General features: G+C 42.5%; 1 protein-coding gene across 5 annotated transcripts in view; it reads right to left on the reverse strand.

The window, feature by feature from the left end:
* LOC131039422 (protein SWEETIE) overlaps nt 1-25,082 on the reverse strand; it is a 326,474-nt gene that overhangs the window by 280,697 nt on the left and 20,695 nt on the right. For all 5 annotated transcript variants that reach the window (XM_057972185.2, XM_057972184.2, XM_057972183.2 and 2 more), the window contains exon 3: nt 609-715. In XM_057972185.2, coding sequence (XP_057828168.2) covers nt 609-715 — 107 coding nt within the window. The remainder of the gene's footprint in view (nt 1-608; nt 716-25,082) is intronic.

Below are 25,082 nucleotides of genomic sequence, written 5' to 3' on the forward strand. Positions count from 1 at the left end.
TTCCATGAATGTGAGGAGTCTTAAACTAGCCGCTACTAAAAGAAGGGATTTTGGTTTGTTTTTCTGACTTCCTCAACCACCTGAGGTCAACGTTGGTCAAAGAGATCATTCAGAAAATTTTCCTTGTGTTTTCTGCTAATTCGCCAATACACCAGCAAGCCACCAGCCATAACAGGTCTTTTTAGAATAATTTAAATATGATTTAAAATTGATGATCCTTCCATTCAGGTGTCATAAATATTCTATACCATCTGAATTTACATTTATCTCTTATTCATATGAATGAATATTCCTTTCAAATAAAATTTGCATTTTTGGAAACAAAAACAAGAGTGGGAAATTTATAAAGAATTGACGGAAAACTTTGGAAAGGCATATTTCAAATATGAGTACAATTATACCAAAAGTTCCTTAAGCTCATACCACTAAACCAGAATATGCAAAATTGTTATCTTGAAAGGCACAGCAGAGAATTCCTGTTTGAAGATCAGCTTTTAATAAATATTATGCCTTCATATTTAGAGGGAGGAATCAATTTTCATATAAAATGTAAGTCCACTGATGTAATGATATCAAAAGAAGAAACCAGGAAAATAAGAGAAGTGCACCTCAGGATACTTCATTAGTTTCACTACAATGTTACTTGTCTCAACCAATCCTGATGTGATTTTGTGCCCATATGACCGATATAGATTTCCCAGGCATTGAGCAGCACCTTCAAGGCATTCAAGTGATAAAAATAAGTTATTTAAACTTCAATGACACAAGATATTTGACAAATGGACCCAACAAACATTTATGCATTTATGGTGGCTCAAATATCAGCATATTGCAGATAATTATTTATGCTAATGTTCTTCCAAAAGAAATGTGTGGTTAAGAACTACTCTGATCAAGATGTACATTCTATCTTTTCATGGTTAATTAAATACATTATAAACATCTCAGATTTTAACACTAAATAAAACATCTGAAATAAAAATGCATCGTCCTATTTACCAATGTGGAGTCATTATTCCAAAGAGTTTAAAAAAGTTGCTTAGTGTTAGGGGTAAATAACTTATGTTAGTAGGAATGATAGTTATAATTGTGTTTATGTTGTGTGTATGGTTATGTTGCGTCGCCAAGAGGTTCCCGTCGGGTAGTTGGGAGTTGGTGATGGTTGGCAAGGCCAACCGTCGGGTCTATATATTGTTTGGATGGAACCTCGGCAGGGGAGATTATGTATGGATATTCTGGATAATGAAATAAAGATATAACTCTTCCGGTCTACTTGTTATCATTATTACTTATGCTGTGATATATGAATGTTTTGTTACGTGAATAACTGGTACGTGTGGAAAACACTGTGTTATCTATGAGTGTTACCAACCTTACATTAAGGACTAATCATTTTGGTGTCGTTGCCTGAACGAACCTGGAGATAACTATGGCGGCAGGCGGAAGGAATTAATGGGCCGGCCACTCAACCAGCAATTAATTGTCGTGGACAGCGACACGCACGAAGAGAGTACCGCGGAAGAGGCACAAGAGGATCAATTGACGGCAGACTTGGTAGAGTTGTTGGATGTGTCGGTCACGCAATACGTGCAAAGAGAGGCTCTGGAGAGAGTCGTCTCAGAAGGCACTGTACATGGTGAACTCACCATCACCACTCCCGTCTTTGACATGCTCGGAAGTATTCCAAGGTTACTCGCCAGAAATTTGATTACACTTCAAGACCGAAGGGAGGAAACTGCACGAGAACTCCGTCGGCAACATGTACTCCGAAGGTACGAGGAGCGAAGTGGTAGGGAGAAAGAGGAGAGGGAGGCTAGTCGAAGCCGTACCTCTGGCACTTGATGCCCCTACGGCCAAACAAGGAAAAACGTACCACTGCCACCAGAGGAGTAGACGAGGGAACTGTACGGAGATCTCTCCGCATAAAAGGACAGGCCGAAAGGAGACGGCGGCTACAGGAGGTTGCTGACTCGAAGAGACACAGTAGAAGTCGAAGTGTGAGTCGGAGTCATAGTGGGGAGAGACAAAGACCGTGTACGTGGAAGGAGTTGGCCGAGGTCACCAGGAACCTGCCACTTCCAGACGTAGCGGAGGAAGATCTAACCGACCAGGCCCCACACTCGATGTCAAGTGAAGAGGACTCCAGAGCCGAGTCGCAGAGCAACCTGTCAAAATATTCTGAACAAAGGAGAGGAGGCAATACGGGACCTGCACGAAGAGATCGCCACTATTTTTGAAGCAACATTATCTGGCATCAGGAATTTGTCCTTGTCAGAGGGCATCAAAATAGGAGGGTCAGATCCAGAAACCCCGGGAAGGAGGGACTATAAGAGTGAGGGTGACCAAAGCCCTACGGACAGGGGTCCAACCAGACCAAGAGTGTATGGTACCTCCCGGACACATAACACCTTTCCGGCATATAGTCACTTCCAAGCGCTACATAAAACCCTCCAGGCAAGAACAATGGCACACACCTCGGAGAAACAAAAGCTTCCAAAATTCATGGGCGACTGGTCGGAGGACCCCGTACGGCATTGTAAGACATGCGTGACCATTTGGGAGGCAAATGGCCAGGACGACCAGGATTACTGGTTGAAGGCATTTCCAGCCACCCTGCGAGGAATAGCGATTGATTGGTGTGTGGGGGAAAAAGCGAACCTAGGTTATCATGCCCTAATCCTACCTTTTGACACACATTACGGAATACGAAAGAGCCTAGAGGTATCACACAATTGGCTACTTCTTTTTGTGAAAGAGCGAGCCACGGGCTACCTATTAGGGTTTGTATTCCTTTGTTGTAATTGAAAGGTAAGATTATGCAAGTTCAATTCCTAACCCTAAAATGCAAGTATGAGCTAACAACAAGATTGCAGAATTGAACTTAAACAATGGAAAGCTGTAAACACAAGGATAAAACAAGAATGCAGATGCGTACCCGGAGTCAAAATTTCACTGAAAATGTTCGGGACGGGGGCGCGGGCGCCACTGTCCTGATTCTGTCCCAGAACTGCACCTGAAACTGCTGTTTTGCACTCTGGATAACTGTCTGAAATGTTGTCTGTCAGGAGGACCAGGGCACCCAGCGCCTCTGTCCCAGGGACCAGGGCGCCCAGCGCCCCTGTCCTGGCAGGACCAGGGCGCCCCACGCCCCTGTCCTGGTCTTTTGCTCTGCAATTTGGTGTGGGGTGTTGTCTCGACCTGCTTTTCCCGGATCTGCAACCTGCGGCGTCGTCCGAGTCCCGAAACCTGCACTTGTATCTGAAAAAGGTGTTTGGGCGGCTATATAGGGTTTTGCCTTAGTCAAACCCCCGCTTCGGTGATTTCCACCTCCACGAATAGCCAAGTTGTATTGTAAAAGTAATGTGTGTGCAAACCTTGTGTGTGTGCAAGATCTAAAATGCAAGTAAGCAAACTAGAGCAACCTAGAAAGTAAACCCTAATTGCTTGTGAATGATAATGTAAATGCTCTAAATCAAGATGCAAAGTGATCTAAAGCATGAATAAATGAAATATTGAAGCTTATGCAAAGACATGAAAACAACATGAAATCATACCCAACCCCCAAGGGAGGGGCACAAGCCAATCTTCAGTCGGTAATCTCCTATTGTTCTTCAATGTCTTCCAAGCCCTAAGTGGATGAATGGAATTGATAAATGCTTGATAGAGGGATGTTGAATGTTGTTGAAGTCTTCCAAGATCTGCTCTTTCGCTGCATATGAGGTTCCTGAAAACAAAATTCGGATCCCTTCAAATGAAGAAAGAGAGCTCTTATGTATGAAACCCTAGGTCTTAATTCCAACTTTAGGCCGACCTAGAGATTGAATCTCCCGCCAATTTCTTGGGGTTAAGCTTTATTTTATGATTGGATCGTGCTCCTAAAATTTCGGGAAAAATGTCCGGGACCGTGTGCACTCCGGGCGCCCTGGTCCCGGCAACTTTTCACCAAATTTTGAGGGTCATCAGATATGATGATTTTAGAGAGAATCCCGAAGTTACAGGTGATTTCGAGATGTTTTGACCCCCGAAATCAAGCCCCCAAGCTCAGAATAGGGCCTAATTAGGGTTTTTGATTAGATGATGTATTGGAGGAATAAAATAAAAGGAGCACGCTTTAATGAAAGGGCCCGACTTTATGATGTGGAAGATGATGAAATAGAACCTTTAGACCTAATTAATTTGATTAATTAAGTGCTAAAGGGGAAATGCAATGCAAAATGCAACTGCGCCAAGGCGGGTGCTAAACTAGGCGTGAAATTGTACTGCTTTAGCAAGTGCGTACAATTTATGATGTTACATTTAGCCCCCACTTTAGCGGTCATATGAGTACTACGTGCATATGCAAGCTAAAGTACAAAAAGTAAACATCATTTGAAAAAGGATATATCCATAAGTTGTCGGACGAAGCCCCCAACGGTATCTGCAGTACACAGTTAGGAACTGCACCTACAAAACACACGTTAGATCACAAAATCACCTAATGCTTACTAAGGAAAGTGATGAAATTTGTGAGTAGCTATATGCCCCCCCCCTGTTTCGACTTGCTTATTAGGGAGGTGAAACAAGGTAACATGTTTACTTACGACAAATTGTGTAAGAGAGTATTGATGAGGGATGTTCACTGAAAAGGCTTCATCATAGCACTTTTTGGAACATCCCGAGAGTAGGGGAGCGAAAATACGATTCCTACGCAACAAACGGTTCGAAAATCGCATCTCCCAAACTCAAGTTATGATGAAATGAGTGATAGAGGAAAATTAGGGTTTTGAGAGCAAAGGTAAAGGAATGAAAGTATATACCTTGAAAGTGACATTTGCGTTTGTCACTTTGTTGATTCTGAGTACTGTTCATTGCAGCGGAGCCCACATAGCCATCATCATGCCTTCACGACGACCGGAGCGTCCCACGAGGATTGAGATCCTGCGACAGGCCGTGATCGACGACGAGCCACTAGACGAGGTGAGTTGACTGAACTTTGACTTTTGATTTTCTGCATTTGACTTTTTGTGATCGTTTGCGGGCCCTGGAACCTGACCGTGGGTCCCACACAGGGCGCCATGGTCCCTTCAGGGCGCCATGGTCCCTGTGGGGCGCCATGGTCCCTGACAGGGTGCCATGGTCCCAATCAGGACTTGGCGATAGATACCAGGGTTAGCATACGATGTTCAACAGTTTGCATGAATGATTTTGATGATTGAGTACTGATTATAGTTATGTTTTTGTGATGCAGGGTCTCCCGTACATGAAAGAGCACACGGCGGGGCAGATTCTTCGCAGTTTGCGTGATCAGATTCCCCGACTTACTCAGGCAGAGAGAGACACATTGTCGATAGTAGGTTTATGGTCTATGATTCTTATGCCGGCCATTCGATTTCATCCCGCGATGCTGATGGCACTCATGGAGAGATGGGATCCTGACACATGCACGTTCCAGCTTCCAATAGGGGAGATGACGGTGACACTTGAGGATGTGTACCGCATTCTTCGCCTACCGATCAGAGGAGCTACCGTGACATATGCGACCGATCGGTCAGTAGAGGATCATCAGAGGGAGCAGGTATATTGCATAGGGAGAGTCATGCCGAGTGAGACGAGAGGTCGTATCATGGTCAGCTAGCTCTTACATCCTACAGGAGAGGTGCCCCTCGTGAGACGTCTTATGATAGCCGTCATTGCGCTAGCTGTCTGCCCTAATGGGCGAGGTACACACATGCATGGGGGTCTCACATGGTGCATCAGGACTATGGAGAGACACAGGAGAGTATATGCCTGGGGTCGGAGTATGCTTGCACATCTCTATCACGACCTCGAGGAGTATGTTTTCGGACAGGGTTGCAGCTTGATGACATGCACACTTCTGCAGGTGTGGATATTTGAGCACTTTACATGCACCAGGCCTGTCGGCTATCCGATGAGTACGGCTAGCGAGCGACCTAGGGTATTTGCTTATCCACTTACCAGCGAGTGGAGATTTGGAGATCTATTGTATTGGAGAGTGACATTTGACAGATTGACAGCTGAGGTGACTGTGTGGAGACCATATCTGCGGATGCACAGATGGGATGGGATGGAGAGACAGTTAGCATGCCTACAGAGGAACCGCCTACTGAGAGGGCGATATCCACACATCATAGTCCCATTCTACTTTGACCGAGTACGGAGGCAGTTTGGGCTAGAGCAGTGTGTTCCAGCCGATGTGCCCATCTACACTCGACACTCACGAGTCCTTCCCAGACCTAGAGCGGTAGCGAGACTGACGATAGATGATATCGAGATCACAGATATAGAGGGGTCCGATCAGGATGTGGTCACTGATTATGTTGCAGACCCCGAGGCACAGCGCAGGTATCTCTCATGGTTTATGAGATCATACCCAGGGCCTTTCCACCAGATCACCCGAGAGGCCATCCAGGCCCATGGAGACATGGAGACCGAGATGAGGATCAAGGATCCAGGTCAGAGGAGCCAGAGGAGGGAGAGGGTCATGAGGAGGCAGGAGAGCCTGATCCGCCCATAGGAGATCAGCCTAGTGCCGAGGAGGAGGAGGATGAGGATGACAACGAGGAGGAGAGAGATGATGATGAGGAGAACGAGGATGCAGATGAGGATGGAGATGCAGATGAGGATAGAGATGATGAGGAGTTAGATGCAGCTCCCCATCATTCAGGGGATGATACCATAGCCTTAGATCCTCCCGTAATTCCCCAAAAGGGGGAACACGAGGCGATACGGAGACCTGTACCTATCGCGCACAGATCGTTCGAGCGTGGGGAGCCTAGTAGTTCCCAGTCACAGATGCTACCATATCACGATCCCTATTGGCGTGAGGGAGATCCAGGTATAGTAAGTTTAAATTTGATTGATTGATGTTTTGATGATATAAAATGGTACTAATACATGATCTGTTCTACTGCTACAGCTAATGTGCAGGAGTGGCGTTCCTTGATCCAGCAAGTAGTGACAGATATCTCTACGACGGCGCAGATCCCTAGTTCCTCACAGGTTGCCTATAGACCTCAAGGGAACGTGGGTCGACATGATGATTTATTTTCTCCATTTCGAGTACAGGTAGAGATATGGAGGGAGAGAGAGCGAGCTCTATCAGAGGACCTTCAGCGGGCACAGTGTGATCTAGCAGCAGCTCAGGCCGAGGCTACCTCGTATCGCGCGATCCTTATGGATAGGGATCGTAGGAGTTCCTCTCGGAGCCATTCACGATCTATATCACGGTATACCCCCATGGGTCCACCTGCACGGCCGGATCAGGAGGGAGCATCTAGTCGTCACTCTCCAGCCACCAGCCCTAGGGATAGGAGATGATTTTAGGATGTAGGGTAGGTCACATTTTGGATGTATAGTGACCTACCTTTGTATATTGATCCACATATATATATATATACATGCTTCTTTGTCTCAAACGTGTTATCTTTAATGCCTGAACAATATGTATTGTGATTAAAGTTAATATATTTGGTAGATGTACATGTACATTCTGAATTTAATTTCCATGTGATTGATTTCTCAATGCTCCATGATTAAATTGATACATGTGTGACTTAATTAAAATATTTGATCAAGTACTACATTGATGATAAGGAAGTGAATATGTATTAAGCCTACGAATCATATAACTAATGTGATTTAATTTGAGTTTAAACACAACATGACACGATTCAACTTAACACATAAAGATATTGTATAATATGTCAACATAATGAAAATGTAAATCCTTTGCAATTTACATAAATGAATTCAAGACAAATCATAAAGTAAAGAAACACGCTTGTCAGGAACGAAGCAACATAGATTAAACAAAACATCATTTAATTCCATTTGCTCTAACAAAGATATGCTAACATATTATCCAATTTTGAAGAAGTGAGAAAGGAAATAGATGAATGATAAGGAATGAGGAATTAAGCATAGTATCTGTGCAAGTGCATAGCGTTTATAGGGTCTTTAAGAGACGTACCGTCCACACCCGCTATTTTGTAAGCACCTGATCCATAATCTTCAATAACGATATACGGTCCAAGCCAATTAGGACTAAATTTTCCCTTTTCTTCAGGTAAGGCATTCACATTGCGCTGATTCTCATAGAGCACTAAGTCACCCACTGAGAAGGAACGTTGAATAACCTTATCATTATAACTTCGTTGTAGAGTTTTGTGATACGCTTGAATATGCTCAAGAGCATTTATACGCTGTTCATCAAGCATCTCAAGCTGTTGAAGTCTTTGTTCTCTATAAGTGTCATCATCTACTATACCTTTGAGAGAAACTCTAAGTGATGGGATCTCTAATTCTAAAGGCATAATAGCATCAGCACCATAAACAAGATTATAAGGTGTAGTTCCGGTAGCAATTCGTACGCTCGTTGGGTAGGCCCAAAGAGCATAGATTAGCTGAGTACTCCAATCCTTACCATGCTTATTCACAGTTTTACGAAGAATTTGTTCAATTATCTTATTGGATGATTCGGCTTGACCATTTGATTGAGGATAGTATGGTGTAGAAAATCGATGTTTGATATGATACTTCTCGAGGAATTTCTTCACGTCCTTGTTCTTAAATGATGTCCCATTATCAGAGATTATAGTGGAAGGTATCCCAAATCGAGAAATAATGTTTTCTAGAAGAAATCGACAAATCACTTCAGCAGTAGTAGAGCGAAGGGGAACGGCTTCTACCCACTTTGTAAAGTAATCTGTTGCGGTTATAATGAAAGTATGTCCTTGAGATGAAGGAGGGGAGATTTTACCAATAAGATCCAGCCCCCATGCAGAGAAAGGCCAAGAAGCGACATGAGAACGAAGTTCTTGGGCAGGAGCATGAATCAAATTATTGTGTTGTTGACATTGATGACATTTCTTAACAAATGAAAAAGAATCCTGCTGCATAGTTTGCCAATAATATCCCATACGGAGCAACCTTTGAACCAAGGATTTGCCTCCAAAATGCCCCCCACAGGCACCTGAATGTGCCTCTTCAAGGGCAATAGGGATTTCCGATTTGTTCAGACAACGAAGAAGAAGACCGTTATAACCCCTTCGGTAAAGAACATTAGAAAGAATGATATATCTAGCGGACAGCTTGCGAACTCTAGCCCTGGTGTTCCTATTAGCGGAATCAGGGAAGGTACCATCAGCCAAGTATCTTACGATATGCGAGTACCATTCATCTGAGTCTATAAAGTCGCAACATGTCACTAGGCTGGAATCATCTACAATAGCTGGAGAAATAAGGTTGTGAATAACAAATTTAAGATCAACCACAGGGTCCTCTAAAGATATCAAAGAAGCCACACATGCCATTGCGTCCGCATGTCGATTATCTTTTCGAGGAACAGGTTCCATGGTGTAAGAATCAAATTTTTGTAACAAAGAGATAGCAAGGTCTTTATATTGTGATAATTTGTCTTGTTTTGCTTGATATAGTCCTGTTACTTGTCTTATAATCAGTTGAGAATCTCCAAAAATATGTATGTGTTTTATATTCAAAGCCAAGGCTGCCTTTATTCCTACTATAAGAGCCTCATACTCAGCGATGTTATTGGTACCTAGGAAATTGAGACGATAAGACAAGGGAATAGACTTCTTTGTAGGAGAAATCAAAACAACCCCTGCCCCCGATCCTGTACGACACTTAGAGCCATCAAAGTATAACTCCCAAGTTTCATCTTTCTCTATACAAAGAATGAAGTCGTCAGGAAAAGACTCAGGGTTAGGGAAGGAGAAAGGTGAAGGGGCCTCAGCTAGGTGATCGGTCAACGCTTGCCCTTTGATTGCTCTTTGTGAAACAAATTTAAGGTCAAATTCAGTTAACATCATAACCCACTTAGCTAGGCGTCCTGATAAATCAGTTTTAGAGAAAAGATGCTTCAGAGGATCAAACTTTACCATGACATGGACTTCTGAATTTAAGAGATAATGTCTCAATTTCTGAGTCGCAAACATCAAGGCCAAGCATTGTCTTTCTATCGCAGAATATCGGGTCTCATAATCGAGTAAGGTACGACTTATATAATAAACCGAACACTCCTTACCGTCTTTATCATGTTGTGCCAATAATGCTGCAAGAGCATGAGAGGAAGCAGTTGTATAAAGAAGGAAGGGTTGAGAAGGTTCGGCCGGTCGAAGGATAGGAGGATTAGCCAGATACACTTTTAAATCTTCAAATGCTTGCTGACAATCTTCATTCCATTGAAAAGTGATATTCTTTTTAAGAAGTTGAGTGAAAGGAAAAGTACGATCCGCAAGTTGAGATACAAACCTACGAATAGCTTGAATCTTTCCTTGTAAGCTTTTGAGTTGAGACACATTTCTAGGAGGTGGCATGTTGACAATAGCATCTATTTTCTTAGTATCCACCTCAATCCCACGATGCGAAACTATGAATCCTAATAGTTTTCCACTATCCACACCAAAAACACATTTTCGGGGATTCAAGCGCATGTGATATTTACGAATCCTTTCAAAGATTTGACGAAGGATTTTAATATGATCTATGCGAAGAATGGATTTGGCCAAAATATCATCAACATAATCCTCTAAAATCTTATGCATATAATCATGAAAGATAAGGGTCATCGCTCGTTGATAAGTTGCACGGGCATTTTTAAGTCCAAAAGGCATCATTATCCAACAAAACGTACCCCAAGGAGTGGTGAAAGCAGTTTTGAATTGATCTTGAGGGTTAATGTAAATTTGATTGTACCCTGAAAAACCATCCATGAAGGATAACAAGGCATGTCCTGCCGTAGAATCAACTATCATGTCAATGTTTGGAAGAGGGAAATCATCTTTTAAAGAAGCCTTATTTAAATCTCGGAAATCGGTACACATTCTTATTTGATTATCTGGTTTAGCCACAGCGACAATATTTGAAATCCACGGGGAATAATCAATAGGGCGGATAAATCCTGCCTCCAATAACTTTTCAATCTCAGCTTTAACAAGCAGAGCCACCTTAGGATTCATTTTTCGAATCTTTTGTTTCATGGGCTTAGCATCAGGAACTAAGACAATGTTATGAGTAGCAATCTTAGGATCTATACCAGGCATGTCAGAGTATGTCCAAGCAAAGATCTCAGGGAATTCACGCAATAAATCTTCATATTGTTTTTGTTCCTCTTCATCCAAACATTTTCCAATTTTAATAACTTTTTCTTCATTGCAAGGATCCATCTTAACATTAGTGGTGTCACTTATGAGAAGATTGCTTTGTTGAGGAGTATCCTTTAACTGAGGGAATTCTTTCACAATCTCATCATTATCAATCTCTTTTCCAAAATAGGCTTCAGTGTTTAAACAATAAGGAAGTCCCCTATTGTGATGATAAGGAGGAAGAGTATCATATGCTCCTAAAAACTCAGCTAAAGCATCATCGGTAGGAAAAACATCCAAAGCACAGGCACACGAAGGATCCTCATCAATGTACTCGGGGTGTTGCATTGATAGAGATGTAGAAATAGCAGTAACACTAATACATGGTCTCTTAGAAGCTTTAGTGCGCTTGCAGGGATTATAGCCAAGTCCAAAGGCATAATTGTGAAGATTATTCTCTAGAGGAACTTTTATCCCTTGCTCGTGAGCGCCACAACCATTTCCATGATACCCATGCTTAGCAAAAATGTGAAAACCACGACCATAACGATCAGCCATTTCAGAAAGAGAAGGTGGTTTTTCATAAGACAAAGAGTCAAACTCTTCAGAATTAGAGGTGTGAGGAGAAGAAGTTTGAGAAGCGACCACGAAGTTATTACTCATAGGCTCAGGTAATGTTGATTGATTTTTAGCTTCTTCCTTCTTTTCAGCTTTAAGCTCTCTAGAAGGAACTTTATATTCACCTACAAAGGTGGGATTAAAATCAAGAGATCCCCAATCGTCTTCTGCGAGAACCTTCTCAGGATCAAAATCCTTCTTATGTGTAGTTTCAAGTCGAGAAGAGTCTTCTTCAGGAGCTCCAGACTCATCCAAAGAATTTTGATTATCAGAGAGCGAGGATTCATCGATAGGTATCTTGTTTAAAGAGTCATCACTAGACGAGGACGGCTTAGAAGAACCCCCTTTGGAAGTAGATGTTTGTAAACAAGCTTGGAAATTAGTATCACCTATCAAGGTATATGTCTTATTGTTATAGATAAATTTAACTTGTCTATGCAATGTAGAGGGGACAGCTTGCATACTGTGAATCCAAGGTCTCCCTAATAGCAAGTTATATGTTAGATTTCCCGACATAACATGGATAGGAGTAGGCAAAGTAACAGGCCCCACTGTGATGGGTAAGGTGATAGTACCTAATGAAGTTTTAGCCACATTATCAAAGCCTCGAATAGGACGAGAGTCCGGCTCAATTAGGGATGTATCCAAATTCATCTTATGCAAAAGATTAATGCTACACACATTAAGACCAGAGCCATTATCTACTAATGTTCGTCTTATAGCAGTGTCTTTCATGATAACCACAATCATCAAGGGATCATATTGATGTTGAATTTCACTAGTAGGCAACTCATCTTGGGCAAACACAATTTGAGCTTTAGGATTCATCACAGAGTTAACCAAAGATGCTATGTTACTAGATGTATTCGGTGGAGGAACATTCAAATCTTTCAAGGCATCTTGCAACATTCCATGATGAGCGGAAGAAGTTTGAATCAAATCCCAAAGGGATATCTTAGTAGGGGTAACTTTAAGTTGTTCTATGAGATCATATTCCTTACTAAGAACTTGTGAAATACGTGGAGCTTGCAGAAGAATTGGTTGAGGATTCTGAAGAGAAACTGGAATAACAGGAGGAGGACTAGGCTGCCTATTATTTCTGGTATGATAGGTGTGGGCAACCGCATGATAACTCTCTCTAGTTATTTGCTTGGCATAACTATAGGGACTTATAGGTTTTCTTCCTTGCACAGTGATGATAGGTTTATTTGGAGTAATAAAGGAATCATGATCATACCCTCCTTGGACAGTAAGGAGAGGTGATTTAGCAACTTGAAAGGTGGGAGATGGATAAGCACCTTGGACTTCAAAGAGAGGCTTTTTATGCTCATTCAAGTTTATCATGTTAGCCAATTTAGAAGTCTTGTTCTTGTTTAGAGATTTCGATAAAGCCACAAAGTCATCAAGAGCATCATCCAACAAAGCATGATCATATCTATTAAAAGGTTTATCTTTTGATTCAAAAGGAGACAACTCCTCATAGAGGGGATTATTGAAAACAACCATGTTACTAGATTTAGTGGAAGAGTTGATAGGAATGTACCCTTGAGAGGAATCATTCAACTTATCTTTCTCATCACAACGAAATGGCATAGTAACAAGGTTTATGAGTTTTTGGTAAAATGAAGGTTTGGCATCTTTAGGGTTCAAAAACTCATCTAAAGCTTCATCTAATTCATCTTGGCTATACTCATAATAATCATCATAAACATGAACATTTTGCAAATAAAAGTCCGACATTTTGAAATAAAAGTTGCATGAAATTTAAACACACAATGCAAAAACACACTCTTCTTTTTTTTTTTTTTTCTTTTTAACAAAAATGAAATGAAAACACACTAAATCTAGATCTAGATCTAACAAATGCAATGCAAGAGGAAGCAATGATAGATTCACGTCGGGTTCACCAAAATGTGTGGGGGAAAAAGCGAGACTAGGTTATCATGCCCTAATCCTACCTTTTGACACACATTACGGAATACGAAAGAGCCTAGAGGTATCACACAATTGGCTACTTCTTTTTGTGAAAGAGAGAGCCACGGGCTACCTATTAGGGTTTCTATTCCTTTGTTGTAATTGAAAGGTAAGATTATGCAAATTCAATTCCTAACCCTAAAATGCAAGTATGAGCTAACAACAAGATTGCAGAATTGAACTTAAACAATGGAAAGCTGTAAACACAAGGATAAAACAAGAATGCAGATGCGTACCCGGAGTCAAAATTTCACTGAAAATGTTCGGGACGGGGGCGCAGGCGCCACTGTCCTGATTCTGTCCCGGAACTGCACCTGAAACTGCTGTTTTGCACTCTGGAAAACTGTCTGAAATGTTGTCTGTCAGGAGGACCAGGGCACCCAGCGCCTCTGTCCCAGGGACCAAGGCGCCCAGCGCCCCTGTCCTGGCAGGACCAGGGCGCCCCACGCCCCTGTCCTGGTCTTTTGCTCTGCAATTTGGTGTGGGGTGCTGTCTCGACCTGCTTTTCCCGGATCTGCAACCTGCGGCGTCGTCCGAGTCTCGAAACCTGCACTTGTATCCGAAAAAGGTGTTTGGGCGGCTATATAGGGTTTTGCCTTAGTCAAACCCCCGCTTCGGTGATTTCCACCTCCACGAATAGCCAAGTTGTATTGTAAAAGTAATGTGTGTGCAGACCTTGTGTGTGTGCAAGATCTAAAATACAAGTAAGCAAACTAGAGCAACCTAGAAAGTAAACCCTAATTGCTTGTGAATGATAATGTAAATGCTCTAAATCAAGATGCAAAGTGATCTAAAGCATGAATAAATGAAATATTGAAGCTTATGCAAAGACATGAAAGCAACATGAAATCATACCCAACCCCCAAGGGAGGGGTACAGGCCAATCTTCAGTCGGTAATCTCCTATTGTTCTTCAATGTCTTCCAAGCCCTAAGTGGATGAATGGAATTGATAAATGCTTGATAGAGAGATGTTGAATGTTGTTGAAGTCTTCCAAGATCTGCTCTTTCGCTGCATATGAGGTTCCTGAAAACAAAATTCGGATCCCTTCAAATGAAGAAAGAGAGCTCTTATGTATGAAACCCTAGGTCTTAATTCCAACTTTAGGCCGACCTAGAGATTGAATCTCCCGCCAATTTCTTGGGGTTAAGCTTTATTTTATGATTGGATCGTGCTCCTAAAATTTCGGGAAAAATGTCCGGGACCGTGTGCACTCCGGGCACCCTGGTCCCGGCAACTTTTCACCAAATTTTGAGGGCCGTCAGATATGATGATTTTAGAGAGAATCCCGAAGTTACAGGTGATTTCGAGATGTTTTGACCCCCGAAATCAAGCCCCCAAGCTCAGAATAGGGCCTAATTAGGGTTTTTGATTAGATGATGTATTGGAGGTCCGAGGAATAAAATAAAAGGAGCACGCTTTAATGAAAGGGCCCGACTTTATGATGTGGAAGATGATGAAATAGAACCTTTAGACCTAATTAATTTGATTAATTAAGTGCTAAAGGGGAAATGCAATGCAAAATGCAACTGGGCCAAGGCGGGTGCTAAACTAGGTGTGAAATTGTACTGCTTTAGCAAGTGCGTACAATTTATGACGTTACATTTAGCCCCCACTTTAGCGGTCATCTTCAAGGCCAGGAATCAGTTAGCAAAGCCCTCACAAAACAAGAAATTGCACTTGGAATGAAATACGCCCTGGACCTCCAGTGAAGGACAAGAGCACTTTCTTTGTTTCAGGCATCATCTTGCCTCCGAAATTTGATCAAAATTTACCTAGGCAAGAATATACAATTTCATCTTCAAAATGCTAACACTTAGACAAAATTTGAATTTTCCCAAAAGAACCCTGACTAGACCTAACCTGAGACATATCTGACTTCCTGACAGACTTATCTTACTTCAATAATCAACCCTCGGAAGGACGCTTAATAACTTTCAAAATTTGTCTGGACTCAGCTTGAAAAATATCCAAAAGAAACCCTTAAGGCTTAGCCCTAGCCCAAACAAACCACTCACTCACTCAAAACCCTAAAAGTAGAGAGAAGAACAAGGAAAACAAAAGCGAAAAAGAGGGGGTCCCCATTTTAATGGGGCGATGTGTGAAAACGTCACAACAGGTAACAACAAGTCCAATAATACCACGCCAAGGAGTAGAATTCGATACGACGCGAAGGGACAAACCATGATTCAATGCAGAAAGTGCAACGAATGGGGTCCCTTTGCGCGGGAATGTCAAAACGAGGGTGACACAGGAAGTTTGTTGTGCAAATGGTGCGGTCCAGGGAATCATGAGGACATAGATTGTCCAAAGCAAAAAGGGGTGAATATGCTAGAGGTAGAAGGATCGGGGGAAGGCGTATTGGCAATCACAAGATTACAAAACAAGAAAGCCATATATCCTGACCCTCGCACGGAGAAGGAAAGACTCCAGGAAGCCAAGGCGGATATCGAGCGGGCGATGGCAGAAGAGCGGAGGGCCTCGCACCCGGCTGTTAGTACACCACTTCAGTCAAGACCGGAGAAAACTATCATTAAGCAAATGTTACAGACCACAATACCCATACGGGTATCCGACCTTCTGCAGACCATGCCACAGTTGAGGATGGCCCTGACGAATGTAGTCGGTGACACCATCGTCGGCCAGGAACACCAGACGATGACAGAACCACATAGTACGACTCTAGTGAAGGAACCTGGTATGGACGCCATGGACCCTATGCTACTCACGGTAAGCATTCGACGAAAACCTCTCGTGGTGGAGATGGATATAATGGGACAAAAGCTCACAAACACCATTGTGGATGGCGGGTCCGGAGTCAACGTACTATCGGAGGAAACGTGGAGAAGCCTTGGCAAGCCTACTCTCTGGCCACCAACATTCCATCTCGTCAGTGCAGACCAACACGACATCAAACCCCTCAAAGCTCTCATGGCACAAAAGGTGGTGATCGGGACACAACAATTCATTCTGGACTTCGTCGTCATTCCACTGGAGAGAAAAGAGTACAACGCCCTCCTGGGAAGGGGATGGCTGATCATGGCTAGATCCAATCATAACTGGAAGAAGAATACACTCTCAATCGAAAGTGAAGGCCATAAGTATGTGATTGACCTGAGGAATCAGTCCGTCAGTGAAGAGCTTGCGTCGTCTGACTTCGACTCGGAGGACTCAAACAAATGGGAGTGGGGTTCCGAAGGAGACAGAGGAGGGAGGGAACCCAACGAGGAAGGAGTGCTGGAATTGGATGGATGCTCTGAAGATGGAACTAGTTCATTGGCCGGACTCTTCCATTGGCAAATGGAGGACTACGAGGTCTTCCACCCGGAGTGCCACATGTTGTAAATATGCAAGATTGGGGAATCAAGCAGCGGTACAAAAGAGCAGTCATTTCCCCCGGAGTGCGGTAGGTACCAAGAAGGGATGGCACGGGTGGATGTCACACCACCACACCGGTTTGAACGAGATAAACCTACTTGTTGACGTGTTTTTTGTACACAACCAAACACAGAATAAAATACCTAAGTATCTTATCCTCTCTTGAACAATGTTCCCGACTGCTGAAGATCTCGCAAAAAGGATCAGTCGGAGTAACTCCAAGGTTCTTGTATGTAGGATCTCTACGTGTGGATAAGCTCTCTGTGGTATGATGTGATTTGCTGGAATCACAAGGGGACTTACACTTGATGACTGAACTTCTGATTTGCTTTGAATATTGCTGGAACACAGGATTTTATTGCCTTAGATTTGAAAAAAAGGAAAAAAGATGAGGGTGAGGAAAGAATCTAATCCTAATACTAAGGAATGTAGGAGCAATGATTGAGCTTTGATGAAATTCTAACTAAGTCTTGTTTTGACATCCCAAGACCATCTCCACAAGGTTAGTGCGATCTTCGAAGGAAAGCTTTATGATGTTCAAATCATCACTGCAGGCATAGACACCATCAGGCTGATGCATATCAATGAAGAAGCGACAATTGAAGTTAAGCTTAAGCTGAATGATTCCAGTTGACTACACAAGGCAAGTCTGCAATCAACAATCTGCTAGTAGTATGGATATGCGAATTTCACCATCAATCAAGCACATTTCTTCCACTCATCTAATAACATGAAATCAAGTATGAGAAGTATAGAGACCATGCAAATTGTCGAATCGACCCATAAATTTCACCATTTCTTCAATGAAGTTTTACAAGTCTCTTACAACAACATCTTGGCAACAATCTTTGCCTTCTCTCTCTACTCTACTCTAATTGCTATTCTATCAACTGCTAATCACCTTCTAACTACTCTCTATTCACTAACTCTATTCTATTGCTTCCAACTGCCTTTACAAAATGAAGAGTCGGGGCTTATATAGTGCCCTTAATACAATTCAATGGCTAAGATCAATTTGAGATCAATGGCCAAGATTCAATAATGAAAACCCTAATTAGGGTTTGTTACAGCCATTACATAACATTTAATGCTTGAACAATGATAAAATTGCATCTTTAGGACACATGTCTTCTTTGGAAAATTCGACCAATAGATAGCTGGGGTAGGTACATCGAAGTTTGTGCCACCTCCCATGAGTTAGGTACATTGAATCTGGACATGCTGAGGTGGACCAATCTAATTGGAGAAGTGATGACTGGGATGCCAACTCATCTGACACTTGGTTGATGTCAATTTGATGTTGCTGAGAAGCTAGCTTTAATTAATTCTTCTGGAACTATCTGCTTCTTCAACGAACCCTTGCTCGGACTTCTCGTGTCCTTGATTTGCAGGATGATGATGTACCTCGCCCTGGAATACTGGACTGGAAGAGGTCGCCCTTATCCTGATGATGCAAGATCAAAGAAGGTCGTTCTTGTCGATGCCACTTTCAATTATTCTCTTTGCGACAGGTGATGGCTTGCCAATGTAAGGGACCTCTCGAAACTTCTTCACACTGAAGTTTCCCAAGTTGGTATCTCCAATATTGCTCCACTTGGACACGATCCTGGTCTCCAATTCTTCATTCCTCTAATCTTCCTTCATGAGAGCTGGACGACTAGTAGATGCTCCTGCCTTTGGAGTCGCCATCTTGACACCTACACAACATTTCATAATTAGTAAAATATCTTGAAGAGTAGCAAGGAAGATAAAAGATATTAATTAGGAAACTTCATGATAAATCTTGAGTTATCATTTCCTAATTAACTACATCAAACTTAGAATTTTCAAAACAAAGCACAAAATTCAAATCTTCAACAATGGTGTTAAGGTGATTATGCCATACCTCCACTTGAGTACTAATTCTAAGAAATGATGCAAAAATAGGTGAATTCGCTAGGCAAAATGTAGATCAAAGTTCTCCCTTGAGCAAAATGCGCCTCCTTTAGCCTTCACAAGAATCGACTCCACCTCCTTCTAGCCTCCAACACTTGAGATAAATTCGCTCCAAATAGACCAGATTTTGCACCTTCTTCTTGCTCTCCAAATTCGTACTTGAAGTAATGAGTGAATGATTGATTAAACTTGATCAAAACACCCCTATTATATAGGGCGCTCACCACTTTGCTTCCCCATAGGCCGACTTGGCAAAATAGGCCTAAAAAATAAATAAAATTGCAAAAAGGAGAGGCCGACTTGATAAAAAAAAAAAGCCCTCAAGCGCTCCATTTTTAATTTTGATTTCACAAAAATTAATTTTAAATGCCTTTATAATAAAAATTCGATTTTTTGAGGCTCAAAATTAATTTATTAAATGCCAATGTGTCTTTTATTAAATGCCAATTTAATTTAATTTTTCCAAATATTTCGAATTTAGCAATTTGGCATCTAATGCAATTTGGAGGATATCAACGCTCAAATATGGTGAAAATAAAAAATGCTACCAACTTCGCCCTGGAACCTTGGCAAGGGTTAGGAGCGAACTTTCAATTTAGGCCTTGCATTCCTCATTTTCTTGTCCAATACTTTATCTAGGCATTAAAATGGCATTTTTAATTGGAGTCTTGAGTTTAATTTCACTTGATCTCTAGGAGGGAAGTGCATTAGGACCTTTTTCGCCCTGGACCCTTGGAGAGGGACAGGAGCGCCTTTTCACTTTTGCTCTTAATCCTTCACCTTTTATTTGTCAATTCTCGTTGTGGGGTAAGTAATGATCTCTTTCACTTGTTCCATGCATGCTCAACTTGCTTCCGCAAGGCAAAATAGGTGTTCTAAAGATTTTCGCCTTGGGCCTCTAGTGAAGGACAAGAGCGACTTTAGCAATTTAGGCTAGGATTATCAAATTTTGAAGTCAAATCTTTGTTCACCATGCTTTAGAAGACCTTTTCCATCTTTGCACAACCTTGCCTTAGCGTAATCTTGGAGGGAAGCTATTGGTTTTGCAAAAATCGCCCTGGACCTTCAGAGAGGGTCAGCAGCGATCTTGAGTCTTTTGCACAAATTCTTAATTACCTCAACTTCAAATTACCCTCAAGGCGTAGAACATCATTCTCCACTCCCTTTTGAGTGTTGGAAACAAAAAGTTATCTCGAAATGCAAGGAAAGTGGGCACACTTAGAAATTTCGCCCTGGACCCTTGGTGAGGGACAGGAGCGAATTTGCAAATTGTCATCCAAATTCGTAATCCTAGTATCTCAATTCCACCTCAAGGCATTTTAAACATCATTTCAAACTTGCGCCTTGGCTTAGATTTGTCCAAACTTGGAGAGAAGGGCTGGATATTAGGTTTTTCGCCCTGGTCCCTCAGAGAGGGTCAGGAGCGATTTTGCAATTTCAAGCTTATCCATCTTTCGTTAGCCCTCCAAATTATCTTCAACGGGCAAAACACACCTTCTTCCATTCATTTCAATCACAAAACTCGTTTTGTCCTTGTCAGAAAATTGCATTTTTAGAATCTAGCTCCAGACCTTCAGTGAGGGTCAGGAGCGCCCTTTGTCATTTGGGTTGATTTCCTCCTTGTTGACCACTCAAATTATATTCAACGGATAGAACATGCTTTCCTTGATCTCTTCCAATCATAAAATCACTTTGATCCTGCAAGGATAGCGCAAATTTGAAAATCAAGCTCCAAACCTTCAGTGAGGGACAGGAGCGCCCTTTGCCATCATGATCAAATCGTTCCACTTTTCATCTCGAAATTTCTTGGCTAAGGAAGATGTTATCTTGTTTCATGCTATGAATAGGTTTTTATATCCAACAAGGGATAAAATAGTGTGTCCACAAGAAATTCGCCCTGGACCCTCAAAGAGGGTCAGGAGCATTTGCCTTCTCTAGGCAAAACTCCTTCATCCTTTGGTCTTCAAACGGGTTTGGGGCTTCATCATGCTCATTCCACCGCTCTTCTTGCCTTTAATACCTCATCTTGACCACAACAATGCTAAAAATGACCTTCATGGAGAATTTCGCCTTGGGCCTTCAGTAAGGGTCAGGGGCGAAATTATCCTTGTTGCCCAAAATTCAACAATTTTCAAACTTTCAAACTTTCAAATGCATCCAGTAACGTCCAATCTTCTCTCCGGAAAACCCTGCACAAAACAAGTTAGCCAAAATTAGCGAGAAATAAACTTGAACAACATTTTCGCCCTAGACCTTCAGCAAGGGTCAGGAGCGAAATTTACAATCTAGGCTAAATTGCTCAATCTTTTAGTTTCAAATCACTTCACAGGGCAAGGTAAGATCATTTTCAAGGCCAGGAACAAGGTTTCAAATTCAAGCGAGTTGGCAAACGAAATCCACAATGAATTTCGCTCTGGACCCTCAGCAAGGGTTAGGAGCGAAATTTACAATCTTGGAAAAATTTCATCATTTCAAAGTTTACAAAGTTTTCAATCCCAAAGTCCAAACAAAATGTTTTGCAAATCAAAAATTTGGTCGAATAAGGCCAGGAATGAGTCCTAGGTTGATTTTTGCCTTGGACCCTCAGGAAGGGTCAGGAGCGAGATTCGCTTTGGACCTCCTGAGAGGGTCAGGAGCGAAATTTGACCTTTTGAACTCTCCGTCAGGATAATTTTATGGAATATAACATTTAAGTATAAGAAAGAAGAAACATTCTTATACTTTAAGTTATATTCCATATATACTTTCAGGATGTTTGAGAGTGGTTTCAAACCTCCAGGAGTTATATTGCAAAATCTAGTTTTTTGAGGTTTTTCAATTTTCAGACTTAGTCAGATTTCAGGATCAGGGCATTCCAGACTTAGCCAATTTTCAGGATCAGGACTTTCAGACTTGGCAGGATCAGGACTTTCAGACTTAGCAGGATCAGGACTTTCAGACTTAGCCAAAATTTCAGGATCAGGACATCACTCAAGCCGGACTTGCTATCCATGTGATCCCCTTGGCGACACTCAAAATGCAAAGGCTAACGGACAAAACCCTAAAAGACCTAGAAAACAAACCCTAAAAAGCAAAAAAGCAGGGGTCCCCATTTGCAATGGGGCGATGTATGAAAACGTCACAACACTACTGCAAAGAGGAAATTAAGGGGGCACCTTAGTAAATTGAAGAGAAGAAATCGAAGCAAACTTGGCAGCAGGACGAAATCGAGAAGAAGAAGACAAGGATCCACACGGCCAGGCACAGAGGAGAGATTAAATTTGTACAACGTACGAACTGGCAGTACGGACGAGCGCGGGGAGGCATGGAAGGAACCAGTGGTTGATCCGTACGGCATACGGATTGCTCGAACAAAGGCACGTGAAGACCAAGCATCGAATCCGTACAGTGTACGGATTGTGCGTACGAACGATGCAGAAGTCAAGGCAAGCAAGGTACGACGAAACATCTCATACTGTGTACGGTGTACAACGACAACAGAACAATGCACCATACGGTGTACGGCGATCACACCTAACCCATACAGTTTGTGTCAATCACAACGAACCAGTCCGTACGACGTACGAAATTTACAACACAACATACGACAATCACAGCAGAATAGTTCGTATGGGGTACATTGCAAACCGTACGGCGAGTTGAGAAGTTTGTACAGTAGCGTACGGCTGCCGACTCAAAGGAGGAGAAGACTGTACGGACAAGAAGAAGAAGACCGTATGGTACCATACGAAGGCCGACACAGGGAAGTCCGTACACGCAGGGAACAGGCACATATAAAAATTGAAAGCATTTGTTGGAAAATTTGTGCCATCCGTACAGAGTTATCTAAAGAGTTTGCGAAAGTTGAAGAGGTTGTACGGTCAAGAGAGGGAAGTGTACGGACCAATCCGTACAATGGAGAGGTAGCAGCTAGTATAATGGTTCGTACCAATTGGCGAGTCACACTAGCAGACCGTCATAATAACAGCCAAGGACGGGAGAAAGATAGGGAAATAGGGCAAAACATGACAGCTACAGATCCCGCCAACAGCAGGAAGAAGGCCAAAATCAAGCCAAAAGTGCAGAAGGATCCAAAGGGAATCACGACGGAGAATGTAGCCTTTGAGAGTGTGATTGGCAGTGAATGTCATACCTAGTGGGAGGAAACTTTCCCCGACCATGTGATAAAGGATTCCCTCAAAAAAGATCAGGTGGACCATGCCATCCAGATGCCCACATTTAACATCAAGGATTTTGAGCCAGTGCTGCGGACTATGGTATCCAGATACAACCCGCAGGAAAGGGCTTCCATTATTCAGTTTCAGGGATGCACGGTACAAGTTTCATTCAACCAGAGGACTTCAGGAGGGTATTTGGCATACCGGAGAAGGGGGCATCTGCACCAAAACCAACCAAGAAGCTCACCAAGGAAAAAATGAAATGGCTGATGGATTTGGTATGCAGGGATGACCTCACAGAGGAACAATGGAAGAGTGTTGGGTCGGACAGTAGGGGGTTGAAGCGTGCATTTATCGCACTAGGAGAATGGAGAATGTTGATGGACTTGGTAAAAAGACGCCTCACAGGGGCCAACTGTGCATCCGACATAGCCGTCTGGATGATAGGGTTAATGAATGGGATTAAGTGTGGTAAAGTGTACAACTGGGGGCAATTGTTGGCGGAAAGAATTCATGATTTTCTCAAGCTGGAACACAAGACATTCTACATGTGCGACCATGCCATCAGCCTATCCTTGGATGTCATACGCCTGCAAGTACCGCGAGAAATGTGGGGAACCTTCGAACTGCGCAGACGGGTGGAACCTAATAAGACGACCATGTACTACTATGCCCATTTGGACACACTAGGTGACATCGCACAGCTGGCAAAAAGGAGGAAGAAGCTAGACGCGTCCGTAGAGGTTGAAGATGTCAGCAGCACCGAGCATTATGAGGAAGAAGCAGAAGAGACAGAGGAGCAGGAGAGCGGCGATGAAGGGTTTCGTATGGCACCACACACAGCCATAGAGGATGAAGGGGAAGCAGAATCGCAACAGCCGGAAGAGGATGAAGGGAAGCAGAATCGCAGCAACCGAAAGAGGAGGAAGGGGAAGATCAACATGGAGGGCTTCGAGCGCAATGGAAGAGCACGAGGGTGAAATTCACACCCCCAAAATTATCCTCGGCACACTTGGTACCACAGGAAGCACTTATAGTGGCCAGTCCAATGGGGGACGTACGACCAGTAGGAGTGTTGTTCCAAAAAATCAATGAAGGAGAACCACCGACACAACGATGGGTGTCACTACCACAGATCAGCCTAACTGTACTTGTGTCAGAAGCCACGGACGATACCAATATGGTAGACCGAACAATGGCAGAGGAGGTCGTACCAAGGAAAAAAGAGGTCGCCGTACAAGGAATTGGTATGGTACCAACAGGAACAGGTACCGGTACGGTACCAGCAGGAACTGGTATGGTACCAGCACGAACTAGTACGGTACCAACAGGAACTGGTACGGTACCAACCTTACATTATGGACTAAACACTTAGCAAACTGCTATTGCACTTTTAGACAGACCCGTAAGACACCTATCAAACTTACAAACAGGTTATGACCCAGAAGACATTGGGCAACTTCTTCATGACAGATTATATGAGAACTCAGTAATGCGGAGTTACAAGTCAGGAATCACGACAAAGTGTGGACTATTTTGAGAAAAGAATCTTATTAAAATTTTAATTGCTATTTTTGAGAGGGAAAATGGGGCATTGAAATTTGTGCCCTACTGGTGCTATATATTGAGATGCTTGGTTGCCTTTGAGGTGACTGCCCTTTTTCAAATATATCCAATGATAGCTTAAGCCTTGTGTTCAACTATCAATTCAAGGACAAAAACCCTTGTATTTGGAGATTGGGGGTCAAAAACCTTTTGTTTAACTGAGGTCAATCTCATTTAGATGTTGTATTTGTGTTCAAAGTTTTCTTAATTTGTTTTTGTATTTGAAGTAGCAACATATTGTAATAGTAGATCAGGTCCATATTAATATATTGTCTACTTGATGATATTCCAGAATATCTGAATATGGTTATTCA

This window comes from Cryptomeria japonica, chromosome 10 (assembly GCF_030272615.1).
Source record: "Cryptomeria japonica chromosome 10, Sugi_1.0, whole genome shotgun sequence".
NCBI classification, from domain to species: Eukaryota; Viridiplantae; Streptophyta; class Pinopsida; order Cupressales; family Cupressaceae; genus Cryptomeria; species Cryptomeria japonica.